General features: G+C 40.7%; 1 protein-coding gene across 1 annotated transcript; it reads left to right on the top strand.

Moving 5' to 3' along the window:
* Positions 1 to 7,370: 7,370 nt before the first annotated feature.
* Positions 7,371 to 11,128, top strand: RPS16 (ribosomal protein S16). Its single transcript, XM_058805103.1, has 6 exons — positions 7,371 to 7,457; positions 7,546 to 7,601; positions 8,304 to 8,405; positions 9,120 to 9,216; positions 10,757 to 10,804; positions 10,932 to 11,128. The coding sequence occupies exons 2-6, from the start codon at positions 7,554 to 7,556 to the stop codon at positions 11,075 to 11,077; spliced, it is 441 nt and encodes a 146-aa protein (XP_058661086.1). The 5' UTR covers positions 7,371 to 7,457; positions 7,546 to 7,553; the 3' UTR covers positions 11,078 to 11,128.
* Positions 11,129 to 16,357: the final 5,229 nt, after the last annotated feature.

Here is a 16,357-nt window from a genome sequence, read left to right as displayed (position 1 = left end):
AATCTTTAATATCCTGATGTATTTGTCCCAAGCACAACCCTGGTGTGTCTGTGAGATACTTGACCTGTTTCCTTTCAAACCCCTCAAAATAATGGAATTGGCAAAACAGAAAAGTTTACTCCCCTTGATACAGGCAGTATGCTAGATGGAAAATAAATGTTCCAAAGATTTCCAATGATAATCAACGGAAGTCATAATTACAAAAGGTAGAGGTACTTTAAAAAGCTTAATTTTCAATTAGACATAAACTATTAATCTATGTCATTCTGTAAACAGAACTCTGGTCCTAAGTTACCTAAAGGCAGAGGTTTTGTATTCCCTTGAGATTTAGGCATCTACATCTCATATATATTTTAAACATTTTAAAAATCTGGCATTCATTTCCAATCTAACCACTGATTTTTGTGTGGTATAAAATCACCAGAGTTTGTATTTCTACACTTACCTTACTCCAAACTCCTTCATTTGACAAGACTTTGCAAGCCAGCATCAACTGTGTCTTTCATGTGTAAAACTAGAGGTGCCAACCATAAAATCACAGAATCATCTGTGTCAGAGAGGACTTTTAAGATCATCAAGTCCAACTATAAACCCAATACTGCCAAACCCAACACTAAAGCATTTCTCAAGTAGCACATCTACACCTCTTCTAAACACCTCCAGGGATAGTGACTCTGCCACTTCCCTGGGCAGCCTTTTCCAGTGTCCAACCACCCTCTGGGTGAAAAACCTTCTAATATCCAACCTAAACCTCCCCTGACACAACTTCAGGTCATTCCTTCAGGTACTGAAAGAACAATGGACTACTGGAAGAGACTTTATTTGTATGAATGTTCCAGTCAATCATCATAGGATACAGATATAATTATTTTACTTTGTGTGTGAAACCTTCTGTAGAAGAACAAAGTACCTTACAACATGTGAACTTTGTCTTCATAAATAAAAGCATCTGGTTTGCTGTCTAACCATCTGGCTTGTCTAAAGTTTATAGTCTCATGAGTGTTATTCACAGGCCCACATATGAGCAAGCCTCCACAGACATTTTTATTCAGTAAAAGCTTTCCCAAGCCCCTCATTTTTTCTATCTGTTTTTGATCTTGTAAAAAAATGTCACTTTAATACGTGTGTTGTAATACTGCATGTGTTTGTGTTTCTGTGAACTGTGCAGATCTCCTAGTGTGTAGATATTATGGGCTAGATTCTCTTGGGAACAGTGGAGGAATGAACTACAGAAGAATCATTTGGAGATATCAGACTCTACAACTTCTCTGCGGACTCTGAACAAAGGGCAAGGATGGATAGATTACTTTAAAACATATCAACTATTAACATGTAACAAGGCATTGAGAATTGTTTCAGTTCCTGAGCTACAGCTGCTAATTGGTAACAACCACTTTGTCAATCCTACACCAGACAGGTATTCTGCTGTGTTTGACAATGCCATGATTCCTGACAGCACGCAGCATCCAGATAAGCTAGCTGTGTTCACTTCTGTGTGAATAAAATGTGTTATTATTTTCCCTTAATTCTACAAGCTGAACAGTCACTATGTTTCTGCCTGCTCTCTCTGTTTCATAAACACAAGATTTTCCATCCAAAGCCCTTAGAAAGCCTTGCCAAAAGGGTTCATTCTCCTTTAGAGTTCAACTGCTCCAGTTTCTGAAGAAAATGTCTCAGTTCTCTGGTAGGTCAGTAAGTACACAACAGTTCATGAGCTCTGATACTTCTGCCTAATCTGCTCTCTTACCACAGGCAATGGAAAATGTTTCACTTGAAACAACAAACATTAAAAATCAGAAATAGAAATTACCTCAGTAGATATTAATATAACTTCACAGAAGCCTATCTCTTTCTCCTCTAAACTATGACTGATGTTTCAGCAAAGTAAATGTGTGCATATTTAAGGCTTTTTCTGTAGTCAATAACAATGATTGCACCTCTTTATCTATTAGAAGTCAGGAACTTTCTGCATATATTACGTCAAATGTGTGATTTAAAGAGAAGAACAGACCTGTGGATCATGGAGTGCAGTACTGTATTTGCAATCTGAATATAATTAGGCCAACTGGAGCAAAAATCTTGCATTTTAAGTGTGAAATAGGTATCTATTTCTACAGTCACTCTTCCTCATATTTCTTTAATATAAGAAAGTAGAAAGGATCCAAATACCCTGCAGAAGTTAAGACCCAGCACTTCTCTTTCTGCAGAAGAGTTGAGAAAGGGCAGCTGGATCCCACTGGACCCTGCTGTGCTTAGTTTCTAAAAATGGGAACTAAACTGAGAAGCAGCCTCCAGGGGCAGCAAAATACAGCAGGAAGCTTGGAGATGCCGTTCTGTTCTAAAAAAATAAATTGTTTCATGTACGTGATTCTATTTACTTCTTTGCTTGTTAGTGTAGCTTGGGGGTACTGAGCTGTTGCCAGGGCAGCTTCTTGCAGCTTTGATTCCTGTTGACATCCAAAAGTGTGAGTGTGTGAGCTCACGCACACATACTTAAAAGCAGCTTCTGTGAGTGCAGAGGAGAAGTTTTAATTCTAATTTGCTGTCATAGATTTCACTGAAGCCTTGTATGCTGCAAGAGAGATCCACCGTATATTCCAAGTCTAAATCCTAGATCATTCAATTTTAGTCTCTATCATATAGACACATTCTAAAATGAGCCATAACTTTCCATCTGGAAAGTTAGTGTGTTAATTGATTATACAAACTTCCAGCCACTGTAAATAGGATTCTGTTGCAAATTTAAGTCACAACTTTTTTCAGATTTCAGCAACCACTCAGGTAACAGAACTAAAACAATGAGCCTTAATCTTTGTATGTTCAGATACAAGATGGGCTTTGTACTTCTATTGTTTATTGTACTGAAAGACCTAGCCTATTCATTCAAAATGAAAGTCAAGACAATCATGAATTGTGATTTTTCCCAAGCAGCAATGCTAAGCCTGGTCATAAGCAAACTATTGTATATCTAATTATTTACATACATTGAATTTCAGTGTGAATGAGCCTATCACCGTGTCAATTTCTACATTACAAATCATCTCATGTTCTCAATCTCAATGCAACATTAACATTTTTAACCTGCAAATGGAAGACAATATTCACACCAATCAGGATAACTCACATCCTTATGTTCCAGAGCTTATGCTACAGAGCTTCATTTGAGGAGGATAATGAAACCAAATTTTTTGCTTTAGATTTGAAATATATTTTTAAGAAAAAATATTTATTGCTATGAAAATCTTGTGTGATCTATATCTGTTTTCAGAACATATTTCCAAGAGCTGGGAAGATTTGTTTTCTGGCATGCATCAAACATTTTTCCATTGGCCACAGCATTCTTGCACTAACTGAGTTTAGAAAACTCTTCAGCTGCTGCCTGGATGAATACAATCCGTGAAAAGCAAGCCTCAGAAATAATGGGATCCATTAGCTAATTACACTTTATCATCAAACATGCATCAGTTGCAAACTGTAATATGAGAACTATATTCTGCTATCCCAGACCTTTCAGATTATAAAATCTGCCATCAAAAAGGGATGTCAGTATCTCCTTTCCTGAAATACTTCATACTTCATAGTGACGGAATCCACTAATTCTCAAAAGATAGAAAGCTGTACAAGACCAACACTGCCTTCTGAAGAGATGATTTTGCTGTCTGAAGTAAAAACTTCAGAGAATTTGCTTTGTTTATCATGCATGAAATCCAAACAAATCTGTTCCCTAGTTAAAATTATCCACTCTGCTAAAAAACCACACAAAATCCTACGAAGTACAATCAATTGCAAATTGGGACATTTTGGTAGAAGGCGTGGATATTTTGAAATGTGATTATGGACTATGTAGAAGAGTGTTTTTTTGTATTTCCCCCAAATGTTTTTTTACTTTCACAATAATTTTATATCCTATGACAATATATATAGAAGTAACTGATTGTATTTTGCCATAGCTCTTACCTTTCTATTTATGTTTTAGATAATACATGAGGAAGAGAATCTCACTATTTCTCCCATTATTTTTCCACTGAGAGCATTTTCTCTCCTTTTTAAAGAGGAGGAAATTTAGAGGCACATTACAGCTGGCCTTGTTAACATATTGACCTTGACTCTTTGTTGCCTTGCACTCTTGGCAGCCACATAATTCCGTGCTAAGCGGAAGCTGAAACGCCGCCGTCCTCTGAATGTTTACCTTCTGAACTTACACGTGAATTTCATTTCAAACAGCTCAAGATCTGAGCAGAGAACCAACATCACGATTTCACATGGAAGTCCAGTCACTTGCTGTTTTAAATTCCAAACTACATAAAATCCCAGAAAAAACAAACCCCACGCAAGCACATAAGTCACAAAAATCTTCAATATATTTGACTCCTGTGTTGCTAAATAAAGTGTGAGCATTCAAGTAACAAGTATGTTCAAATTTAAAATTCATGGGTAGCACTGCATCAGCCTGACAGTGTTGGTGGGCAGTGGACTGACACAGGTTTCAGACTGCAGTGTGGTACTATGCTCCACACTGGCAAATTTCCAAAGGAAGATTCATTGCTGCTCTTCTCAGCCCAGCTCACTGACTCAGCTCAGCTCACCTCTGTCCACGTCCTGCCATTCCCTTCCAGCCCTCCTCCCTGTGGAGCCATGTTATATACACAAGGTTTGTGCTCCTGTCACAAAGTGAATAAACAAGTGGAGATGCTGTCAGGGACATTCCTTACAGTGCTACATCCTGCTGCCATACCCTCACTGTTCCCAGAAACTGAGAGAGCATCACTGCATGTGGCTGGTCTGTGGGAGATGAGCAGGCCACAGCATAGCCTGCAATGAGGTCAAAGCAGCCCCAGGAGGAGGTCAGCTAGTGAGACTCTCAATCCCTTAAAGCCTCACTAAATGCCCACATAAAAGATTTAGTAGTTGTAAGAATCTTGTTGCTACAAAGATACACAACACATCATCTGCGTATAATTAGTAGAATGACTGTGAAATAAAGTACTTAGATTTCTGTAAAATCCAAATAGTTTTCCTTCTATTAGGAAACAATAAAATGCCCTATATATAGATGAGTACAACCCTGCCAGCTTTCTCTGAGATGCTCTTTCTGCTAAGAGCAGTTTAGCAGCAAACATGCTTTAATTTCTCTGGGTCAGATTATTCCCTATAGGAGTCCTCACACTGGTGCAAAATTAGGTTAACAAAAGAAAAAAAAAAAGGCCACCAAACAAATGCCTTACATTCCACAGGTGCAATTATTTCACAAATAAAAAGGAAGTGAACACAACATTTTGTAGGTGGTGCTTGCAGATTCTTACCATGTATTCCTTTTAAAATCTGAGACACTTTAACATTTTAAAGTACTCTGCTCTCAGTAAAACTAAACAGGGATATTGTTGGTACTGGGACATTTTGTAGAAATATAGTGTCTAACCTGAGGGGTTTATTTTCCATTCTGGTGTGGTTTTTTTCCCCTTGTTTTGTGCTATTCATGTTCCAGTTAACTCTTACAATGTTACACAGCCTACAACTTCTTAGCTCTTATTCCTTTTTTATGCTAGAAAGCAAAGGGAGCAAGCAGCACAAAGCCTTTAACCTTATTTTCCAGGCCAACTTATCACTATATGTTGGTTATTGTCTTCTTTTGCTAATAGAAGGCAGAAAGATAAATGTATGTAGGCATATCCCCAGCTTTCACACAGGCTCCTCTAGGATGATTGTTTTCAGTTCCAGGAAGAGCATGCAGCAGATGAACATTCAAATGAGGATGAATTTTAAAGGACCTAAGAAAGCATGCTCCCAAAATGTAAGTTTTATACATGTTAAAATTACCTATTTAATGGTATACTTCAGATTAAAACACAGGCTTTCAGTAGCAGACCTTAGATAATGCCCACACAGGAAATAGATTTAGAGTTGCTTTCTTTTTCTTAAGAAGTTCCCTGGACACCCAGCAAAACTGAATTACCAATGGCTCACCTTTGAGTTGACCATAAGTATTAGCTGAATCCTTTGGTCTAACTGGGTTAATTAGGTATTATGTTTTCTCTTTTTCACCTAAATAAAGGTTTTATAATGTCTTAATATTCCAGCTCCTGCAGCTGCTTTCATTGCGCAAGTTTTAAAGATCTCTGGTGCCCAGCCACCTGTTTTCAGCAAACATGTAAAACCTGTCTTGACTCTGAAATGTCCACTCATCCTCAAGAGCTAACTGAAACTGGCCGTTCCCCTTCCTCCCATGATAGGGAAAGGCTGGATGATAGACACGTGTGACTGCATAAACACTGTTCCTTAGGAAACAGCCTTGAAGAAATAAATCACTGTTTGGATCACATGTTAAAGCTTTGTACAATTGAGGGTTTGAGATGTGCTAAATCTTACACGTTCTGCACAGTCCTATTCACTTGAACAGAACTAATCACTCCAATTGCATAAAGCTAAGTGCTTGTTTAAATCCTCACATGACTGATGACTAATGTTCAGTATTTAAAATCCTGTCCAAAGACAAAGAAACTGGTTGTTTTATTTGAGCAGTCAACTTTCTAATCATCACAGTAATTTAAATCTCTATCATTTACAATGTCTAAGAAGCATGACCTCGCTTCATCAACAGATTCTCCTTTTGTCCTTCTAGACAATTTTGCAGACTATATACCACTGCATTAGAAGTAAAATATTTTCAGTCCGAAAGTGACTTAAACTCCATGCTTTATGACAGATATTAAAGAGAAATAGATGGAGACAGAAGATGAATTTGATGGGGTTCCCTGAGTGCACTAAATCTGAAGAAAACTCGGAGTTGATTTTAAATGTAACCATCACTGAGTATTTAAATGGGCATGAGGCAGTTTCTGAATATGTGTCAGTGTGCAGTGCTAGACGCGAATACAGGGCTTACTGCCTCATCTTCTCCAGCTTACCAGAGTTCAAAATTATAAAGGCCATGGAGTTTGTATTGTTGCATCTCTAGGAAGTTCAAAGAGCGACTGTGAGCCTTTCGGGCACGGCAGCATTTTGCTCCCCTTACATTAGAAGCCCACCTGGGTTCTGCTTTGTGACTGGGGCCCAGCACAGTGCCCCGCGGCGTCAGCAGCGGAGCGGGCCCCTGGCGGCTGCCCGGGCTCTCCGTGCCAGGCTTTCTGTACCCGGGATCTCTCTCCGTACCAGGCTTTCTGTACCCGGGATCTCTCTCCGTGCCCGGCTCTCGGAGCCCGGGCTCTCTCCCCGTGCCCGGCTCTCGGAGCCCGGGCTCTCTCCCCGTGCCCGGTTCCCGCCGCGCCTCCCGCGGCCGTGCCGAGCTCAGGCGGGGCCTGCCCGCCGCGGGGCCGCAAAGCGCACCAGCCGGGGCGGAGCCGGCCGCGCTCTCTGTCGCGCTGCCGGAAGCGATGGCGTTGCGCTTTGCGGCACGGCGCCCCTGAAGCGAGGCCCGGAAGCCCCGTGCGGCCTTTCCGCGGAGCCGCCGCCGAGGACGGGTGAGTGCCGGGGCGCTCCGGCCTCGCCCGCCCGCGCCCCCGCCCGCCCCCGCCCGCCCGCGCTCACGCCGCTCCCTCTCTCTCGCAGGAACAGCCATGCCGGCCAAGGGTCCCCTGCAGAGCGTCCAGGTCTTCGGACGAAAGGTGAGGCGCGGGGCGGCGGCCTGCACCATCTGCTCCTCGCTGCCGGGCTGGCCCGCGCCTTTGGGCCGTTCGCGCTCGGGGGTCGGGGCCGCAGCTCCTCGCCGGGGCCGTGCGGCGGGGCTCGGCCGCGGGAGGGCCGGCGGGCGGGGGGTGGGAGTCCCGCCGCGCAGCCCACGTGTCCGGCTCCGGGGCCGCCGCAGCGCGCCGTGTCCCTGTGGGGAGGGCTTTGCTCACCTCGCGGGTGCGGCTGGGCGGCCTCTCATCGGAGTGTAACGGGGTGGCCGCCCCTGTCGCCCCGATCCACAGCCGCCTGGCTCACCATTGCCGGTATCCGAGGGACACGTTGTGACGGGGTGGCGGCAAGGTAAAGTTCCTGTTGGATGGAATGCAGCGTCTCGAATAATTCACGGTACCAGTCTCTTGAGAGAACACGAGCCACAAAACTACGGTGTTGTCGAACGGAAGGGTTTTACCTTCGTGTACCACTAAGTCTTGTAACTATAAATCAAACCCTGAAACTTTTATTAAGATAATGTTTTAACACTGTGACAATACTTGGAGGGGTAGGGAGAGATACTGTTTAGTGCATAATGTTAGTCTGGGGCGTAAGACTAGGACTGCTCGATTGTTAAAATGAAATTAAAATTCCTGCTGCTTGTGCAAAGATGAAATGCTGTGCTAATACACCTTTGGATTTTTTAGAAAACTGCAACGGCTGTTGCCCACTGCAAGAGAGGGAATGGCCTCATTAAAGTTAATGGAAGACCTCTGGAAATGATCGAGCCCAGAACTCTGCAGTATAAAGTAAGCATCCACCCAGCCTCTGCTCTGCATCCCTTTTTATACATCCCTTTTATGTGTAGTTGCTTCACAATGGAGACAAGTGCTTTGTCCTACTGAAAGTACCAAAATTTTTGGTTGCTTACCTAAAATACAAATGCTGTTAGGAAAATTCAGTAAACTGCACTTCTGTGATGGGGGAGGTTTTGCTTAAAAGGTTTCACTTAAATGAAGTATTTTTTGCACTTCCTATCTGCTTTCTGAACTAAAATGGGTGACTTAAAAGCTCTCATTTTAAAAAGGTTATTTAGAACTTTATACAGTAGCTGCTGACCAATGCTAACAGAATCTGAAACTATCTAGATAACAACAAAGTATAATAAATTGTGAAGAAAACTACCTGCAGACTACTTCGGGTCTTCAGTTTTAATGAACTTGACTTTTTGTATGTAATTATGGCATTTTAGCTAGACTATTCTCTTGTTCTTAATTCTCGTGTACATGTGCTTTGCTACTAAGATATTTGAAACTTAAATAAACCAAAGACTTCAGTAAAAATGTCTTATGACAGCACTAGTAGATGTCAGAGAACTGTGTAGGAGGTGTACTTGACCTGGGTGTGTGCTTTTAAAATCAAGGCTCCACTTTTCAGAAGATTCAATGATATCACATTTTGTAAAGCTACTACAAGCTCTGATCCTCGTTACAAGTGAATTTTCTTTGTGCCTTGTTTCCCAGCTGCTGGAACCTGTCCTCCTCCTGGGGAAGGAACGGTTTGCTGGTGTTGACATCAGAGTCCGTGTGAAGGGTGGTGGCCACGTAGCACAGATCTACGGTAAGGTTTTGGGTGGGATTGCTGGGAAGGGCTGGAGTGGGTAAAGCCACTGTGGTGAGTTGACACTGGCTGGATGCCTGGTGCCCACCAAGCTGCTCTGTCTCTCCTCTCCTTATCTTGATGAGGAGGGGGAGAAAATAAGATTGAAAAACCTTGTGGGTCAACATGAATGCAGACTAATAAAGTAAAAGTAAAGGCTGTGCACTGAAGCAAGGGAAAACTAAAGGGTTCCATCAGCAGGCAATGTTCAGCCACTTCCCGGGAAGTGGGGCCTCAATACCTGTAGCAGTTGCTCTTCCTTTGGTTTTACTGCTGAGCAGAAATCCTCTGGTATGGAATAACCCTTCTGGTCAGTTTGGCTGTCAGCTGTCCTGGCTATGTTACCTCAAGATCTTGCCCACTCCTAGCCCAGTGGTGATGGAGATATCTTGTAGGCACAGCCTTGATGCTGTGCAAGCACTGCTTGGCTGTAGCCAGAACACAAACCAGATTAGAGCTGTCACAGGAAAATCATCTCAGCCAGACCCAATCCAGCCATGTATTTAAGAAGTTTGGAATAGTGACTTGCCAAACTTTTTTCTCCACTGTGCAAATGTAGTTTTTTATATTTTTATGTGCAAAGCTGCAACAGAATAAGCTGAGTGAAGCAAAATGAAGTTTTGATGAAATGCATGGGAGCTACCTGTACATTGTGACAGGCTAATTTAAAGGCAGCTGAGCACAAGGATTTTAGGAGGGGTTTAGCATTAGAAATTATATTCTTAGTTGTATATTTCCGTGTTGCTCAGAAGCATCTATCCAGTATGAGCAAAGCTAGGCAGTTTTCTCCTTGCAGGGAAGGCTGGGAATATATTTATATTAGCTGTTCTTAAGAGTTCTGCTCTTAATTTGAATGTAGTTAGTGAAGTGGAGCTGAGGCTGTGTAAAAAACAGGTGAATTTCAGGCCTAAACTTGATACCATGTGTTTTTCAGAACATTCATATTTTCATCAAAATCCTGGTGTTAATATTTTCACAGATAAGTGTAATGACATCCTGACAGTTTCTCCCATTCTCCTGGTTTGAGCTCTGATTACTGTTACTGAGCTAGTTTGTTTGTGTTGCCATGTTCTAGCACTCAAGACCATCCTCTTGTTCCTTTTGCATCCTTAGTCATCCAACACACAATCAATTTTGTCTTTGTTGAAAAATATAGGCATGTCAGAGATCTGTATTTGTAAGATTTTGAAAGTTGACTGCTTGTAGATAGAAGATGAACCTACATTAGTACTCGGGAGAGAAGGTGATCTGACAGCCCTTGTGCAATATCTTGGCTAGCTGGCAGCTGTCAAATCGACAAATGAACTGTGGGTGGCCTGGCACAGATTTCTTAAGCTTTGCCAAAGTAAGGGTCACGTGGACTATGTGGGACGGGATATTAAGGAGAGAAAGGACAATTTGGCAGTGAACAAAATAGCACATTTCTCAGATAACTGGCACTTTGTGTTTGGATTTTAAATAGATTTGCAATTGTTACTGATCTTTTATTTTTGTTTACCAGCTATCCGTCAAGCTATTTCCAAAGCTTTGGTGGCTTACTATCAAAAATGTAAGTAACTTTGATTGTTTTATTAGCTTTAAGTGGAAGTGTATGGCTTTTGGTGGTTTTATTGCAAAAACAATTTGTTCCATGTGAAACTGCTTAAACTAAAGATTTTTTTTTCTCTTTTGAACAGATGTGGATGAAGCTTCCAAGAAAGAGATCAAGGATATTCTAATCCAGTATGATAGGACTCTGCTTGTTGCAGATCCTCGCCGTTGTGAATCCAAGAAATTTGGAGGACCTGGTGCTCGTGCACGTTACCAGAAGTCTTACCGTTAAAATTGGTCTCTAGTCATATGGCAGTCAATAAACAGAAAGAATTTGATAATTTTCATGTTTCTAAATTGCCTTTTCTTGGGTGGGTAAATAGATTTTTTCACTGTGTGTTAAGATTGATACACATAGGGATTTGTGTTACAGTAGTATCAGAGGGTCGATGGCAGTTCTTTTTTTATCCTTTCATAGTAATTCTGGTAGGGTTTTAGGAGAAAAGAAAATCTTTCTTCTGTTGAGGAATGTGTGGTTATTCAAACATAAAGAAGGCTCACATCCTGGATTCTGCAGGCACATGGAACAACACAGTGGTTTATGGACCATTTCAGTCTTTACCCTTCTGGTAGTTAAAACGTTGTCAAAACCAAAATAATTGTGGGGGCAGGGGAGGGGCAGTGTGTTGAGCTCTTGCATTACCAGATAATGCAGAGATTGAGTAGTTCTGGACTAGTACATCTAAATGTAGGAAACTTAAAATACTTAGTGTTTTGTAAATATAGATCAAGGAATTGGTGTTTTAAGATTAGGTCTGAGTGATGAGTCCTTCAACCATATGTTCACACAGTACAAGCCGAGAGGAGTAACAACTAATATTATGAGCTAGGTGAGGCAGTTTGAAAGCCTTGGAGGAAGAGAGGGTGAAAAAAGTGAGTTGGAAAGTAATTTTAAAATTGGCTGCAGGATGTGCATATCAAGTGTAGAAGTTTCAGATCCTGTCCTTTTACCCAAGGACAAAAAATAAATTCTGAGTAAATGTGGGATGGGCCAACAGGAGTCTTACTAAGACTCATTCTGTCCTTTGGAAGAGATGCAAGTAATGGAATGAGGCTGTGGGTACAAACTGATCCAACCAGTGTGAGTACAGCCCTGAGCTGTTTCGTGTGTTTGTAAACCAGTTTGGAGTGGAGCTGGAAGAAATACTGGGGATTAAGGCGCTTTTGAGAACCCAGCTACTGCTGTATTGCTCTCCAAGCCTGGTATTTTAATGTCTGATGCTGTATGCTTGTGTGGCACTACTGGAATTGTCATAGGAGTACCTTGGCTTGAGATTTTTAAATGTTGGGCTTTTCTCTTAGCATGTGATTCTAATTTGCTTAATGGGAAATGTTTTTCAGTGTACTCTGTCAACATAAACCAGCTTCCCTGTGTGTTGGGGAATTGAAATGAATAGTAAAATCCATCCTTTTCCTCTAGTTTAATATAAACAGATGGTTTCAGCTTTTTATTAATTTTAAGCATTTGTCATGAGCTTCTGCTTTTTCAGTAGAAGAGTATTAAAGGTATCCTCACAGTTACTGAAGAGTTAAATGTGTAGCAAAAAAAATTCGTTCTAAAAAAGAAATTCTGCATCCATCTCCCCATTTTAGCTGTCAGTTTCTGCCGCAAAGTAACTGCATTCCATGATAGAAATAGAAATGCAATGCTTGTATTCAAACCTGTCATGCTCCTGTTGATGCGGAGGAGACCGTTGTATGTTCTATCACCAATTTACATACCAGGACTATTTGGTTTTACACAAAACAAATGGGACCCTCCATCCCAGACTCCTGTCTGGCAAGATGCCAGGCTTCCTTTCCTGCACTCTAAGCTCTTGGGCTGCTGAAAACTGCCCTGCTCATCCTCCTGGCTTGGTTTTCCAAATAAAAGATGCTATGCAGAAGGAACTTTGAGTTTGATCGCTTGAATTCCTATGAGTTTTGTGAAAAATTGTGTCTTCATGTTAATTAGCTTCAGCTGAGGGAAAATAAAATCTGTAGTTGTTTGGCTGTGTGACTGAAAAGCAATGGCTTGCTCATTGCTTAGGAGGTGCTTCCTGGCCTCCCAGTTGGCACATACATACCCTATGCTGTGGCTTGTTCAAAACTGATTCTTGTCTGGCTGTTACATCTGTGGGATGGAGGGGAAAAGAGATGAAGCGAAGTTGTGGTGGTGGGAAACCTAATGAGGCAGGGGGAGATGGAATACCTGATGACAGTAATCTTAGGGGTGTATTTCACAGTTACGAGGAAGCCTGATGAACATTTTCTGCTCACAGAACAGCTTGTAACAATTGGGGATTATTGTTTTGCTGGTCTTTTGTGGAAAGGCTGAAAATAAAACTTGCATTGCTACTAATATATTCAGAGATGATATCTGCACGTCCTTTCTTCAACCAGAAGACTCTTAACATAAATGCTTTCTGAACGGAACTGTGATCCTATAAAAATTCCCCATTAATCCTGCAGAGTGATGTCATTCCCACACGCTTTCTAAATGAGAAATGTTTGTAGAGTTGGACAGTCTGCCTGGATGGCTGAAGATTTTTATTCTGAGAGGTTGCTTACTGACCACCCACTAGAGGGCTTAACTTCATTGGGAAACTGTAACCACTGTTAAGTTTGAAGGTGTTTGTAAAAATGTCTCCTTTCCTCCTGTCCTGATTCTTCCGGGGTGGTAATCAAGCACTTGTCATTGAGCATCGACTCTGGCCAGAGAAACACATCCCCGGAGAAATTGTAAGAGTTTGATCTTCAAACCGTTAGGAAGATTCTTGAGCAGCTGGGGAGGTGGTTCTCACAAAAGAGGAAATGCCCCTCACCTCGTATCATCTGGCTTTTTCCTTAGTTTCACCAATGCTGATCCTTAGGAAGATCATCTGTGCACAACAAAATTGAATTAACAAAATTGAATTCTTCATTGCAAATACAATGTTTTGTTAGCAATGCCAGTGGACTTCCTTTCCAACCAGTGTTAGCTTGCCAGCCCACGGCACTGAAGGCAGTTATTTCCTTATCCATTGTTTATAATCCTGGTGAACATTGTGATCTGTATATAAATTTAAGCCCTCTGAAACATTATGTTGGAAGATGTGGAGAAAATTTATTTTGACTTCAATGTACAAATATATTACCCCTTAAATGTTTAAATTTTATTTTTTAAGAAAAAATCTGTAACTTAAAAATGTAACACTGGCATTTTTAAAGTGTGGGACAAGTGCGTTCTGTATTGTGCTTGTTTTCTTACAAAAGCAATTATTTTCTAGTGCATTTTTTCAAGTTTTTCAGAAGTGCCAGTCAGTTAGTATTCTAATACTTGTGTAGATATTAAGTGTTGTTGACTTGATATAATTTGGTTTGATTTTTTAATCCCGTTCTTAATATAGTCCTCTGAGTTACAGTTCAGAGTACTTGGTTGAATAATTCTTTTTCCTTAGCTGACATCCTTAATGTGCTTGGGACTTTGGTGTTTCCTACCTTGCCTTGGGCTGAGATGTCTAAACTTTATGAAGCCTATTGCTTTAGTTCTTACAAAGTTCCTTTGCAGATAATAAGGCTTGGCCTGTTTTTAAATATTAAAAGTTAAACAACTGCGAAATACTACATATACCAACTTTGCTATAGAAAAATTGTTAAAGAAATCCCAAAACCAAACAAAACTCACATAAATGCTATTTTGGATAGCTTTTTTTCCTGTTAAACCAAAAGAGTTAATTTCTATTAATATTACAATAATTTAGTTGTGAAACTGCATATGAAGCATAGTGAGAAATACACTCTTGAGAAAGTGAGGAATCCCAGATGAGATTTCTCAAAGGAGCTTGAGTTTCCAAGAGTTTCTAAACCAGACTTAGCTTGACAGTAAGATAACGGTCAGCAAGAGAGACTGGTAATGGAATTTGGAAGATGTAATGCTTAGATTCATGTCATATTGACAGCAGTCTTGAGAATAGATTTATGAGATGGTGAAAGTCTATTTCCTATAAGTTCTCAAATAAGAGTGAAAGGTCTGTGAGTGACTATAACAATGTTTCCATATGGCCTAGGAATTTACTTTTTTTGCTCCTCTTGGTGATGTGGAGTGGTTTTGGATCACATACTGCAGGTGCAACTGAGCTGAGAGATGCAGTCCAGGTGCAGACAAACAGCCAATCCAGGGGAACAGACCATAACTACTCCCATAGAGGTAAAAACAAAGCAAAAATCTCTCTTGAAATGCAACTATGGGAATGTCAACTTCTCAGATCCAACATAGTTCTTAAAAATAAAATAGTTCTTAAATTTTAAACACAGGGCAAGGTGTTACGTATCAGTTTCCAATAAGTACCCTTGTGCCATCAGTGATCCCAAACCTCCACCAGTGCTGTTGGCTGCTGTGTGGACCCAGGGTTTCGTTTTTGTCCATGCTTGGAGAGGCTGAGTTTTCATTTGCTTTCATTTGTGTGTCCATCTGGGGAGCAGGAAAAGGGGCTAGAAGGAAGGATGGGAGAACTTTTTACTCAGAGAATTCATCAACTTCTAAAATTCTTTTGGGTCTAACCACACCTTCTGTAGCATGCTCAGGAGGTCTCACAAAGCACCTCCTAGGAAAAAAGGAGGGTCGGCAAAAGATAGGCTTTGCAAAATAAAAGTATCATTATAAGTGTCTTTAAAGCTGTGCTTTCTGATGATTCTGTTTACATTATGGTAAAGCAGGTAAGATACTTTTATTTTAAAACATGGTAACTTTTAATTTTGGTAAAATTTAGATTTATATTTTAATGAAAATTAGAAATTAAACCCTTTGGCCCTGTTGACTTCTTTCTCCTTTTTCCTAATGTGAAGTGTTCATAACATGATTTATTAAGACCAAAATATAGTTATCTTCTGAGAAGCCTTCTTTTGTGCTATAAGCAAACTATACCCAGAAAGGCATCCAGAATATTCTTAAAAAGCTGGATGTATTATTTAATAGAAGTTCATCTCTCTCCTTTCAGGACAGAGAAAAAACATTACTATGTTAATATGTAAAACCATGTAGTTATAATTATACAGTGGTATTATTTCAGGGTCTTGCAAAAAAATGTTGCTGTACTGAGAAGTAGAGAATAGCCCTTTGCTCAAGCCTCAATGCACACAAAGGTGTGTGACGACAGAAGGATCTCTCAAACCACCATGACATGGCAACATTTCTGTCATTGTCTGCTGTGTTATAAAGGACCAATTCAACTCAACAGGGGAGTAATACTCGCAGGTCTGCTGGAAGTGTAACTAATACAGACTGTGCTGAGGAGCTACCATGCATTGCTAATGAGAGACATGCAGCCAGGAAGTTGTACGCAACACTCGCAAGGCTCCTGAAGCTGTATGTAGCTACCAAGCTTGATGTCTCCTGCTCTTTTCCTATTTTACATTGCATTATTTCAAGTAATGAGTCCAATTATCTAACCTCTAAAGGATTTAAACACACTGTAGAAATACACAGTTGTAAGATGCCCTGTAATCAAAGCCATTAATTTGGATAAATTCTCTTTTTCCAACTTATACTGAA

The sequence above is a fragment of the Ammospiza caudacuta genome, chromosome 5, assembly GCF_027887145.1.
Source record: "Ammospiza caudacuta isolate bAmmCau1 chromosome 5, bAmmCau1.pri, whole genome shotgun sequence".
Taxonomy (NCBI): Eukaryota; Metazoa; Chordata; class Aves; order Passeriformes; family Passerellidae; genus Ammospiza; species Ammospiza caudacuta.
This window is presented reverse-complemented; position numbering and strand designations above follow the sequence as displayed.

Coding starts and splice junctions, on each gene's coding strand:
- RPS16 (XM_058805103.1), top strand. CDS start 7,554: ATGCCGGCCAAGGGTCCCCTGCAGAGCGTCCAGGTCTTCGGACGAAAG. Junction 7,602..8,303: donor TCCAGGTCTTCGGACGAAAG/GTGAGGCGCGGG, acceptor TGGATTTTTTAG/AAAACTGCAACGGCTGTTGC. Junction 9,217..10,756: donor CCACGTAGCACAGATCTACG/GTAAGGTTTTGG, acceptor TTTGTTTACCAG/CTATCCGTCAAGCTATTTCC.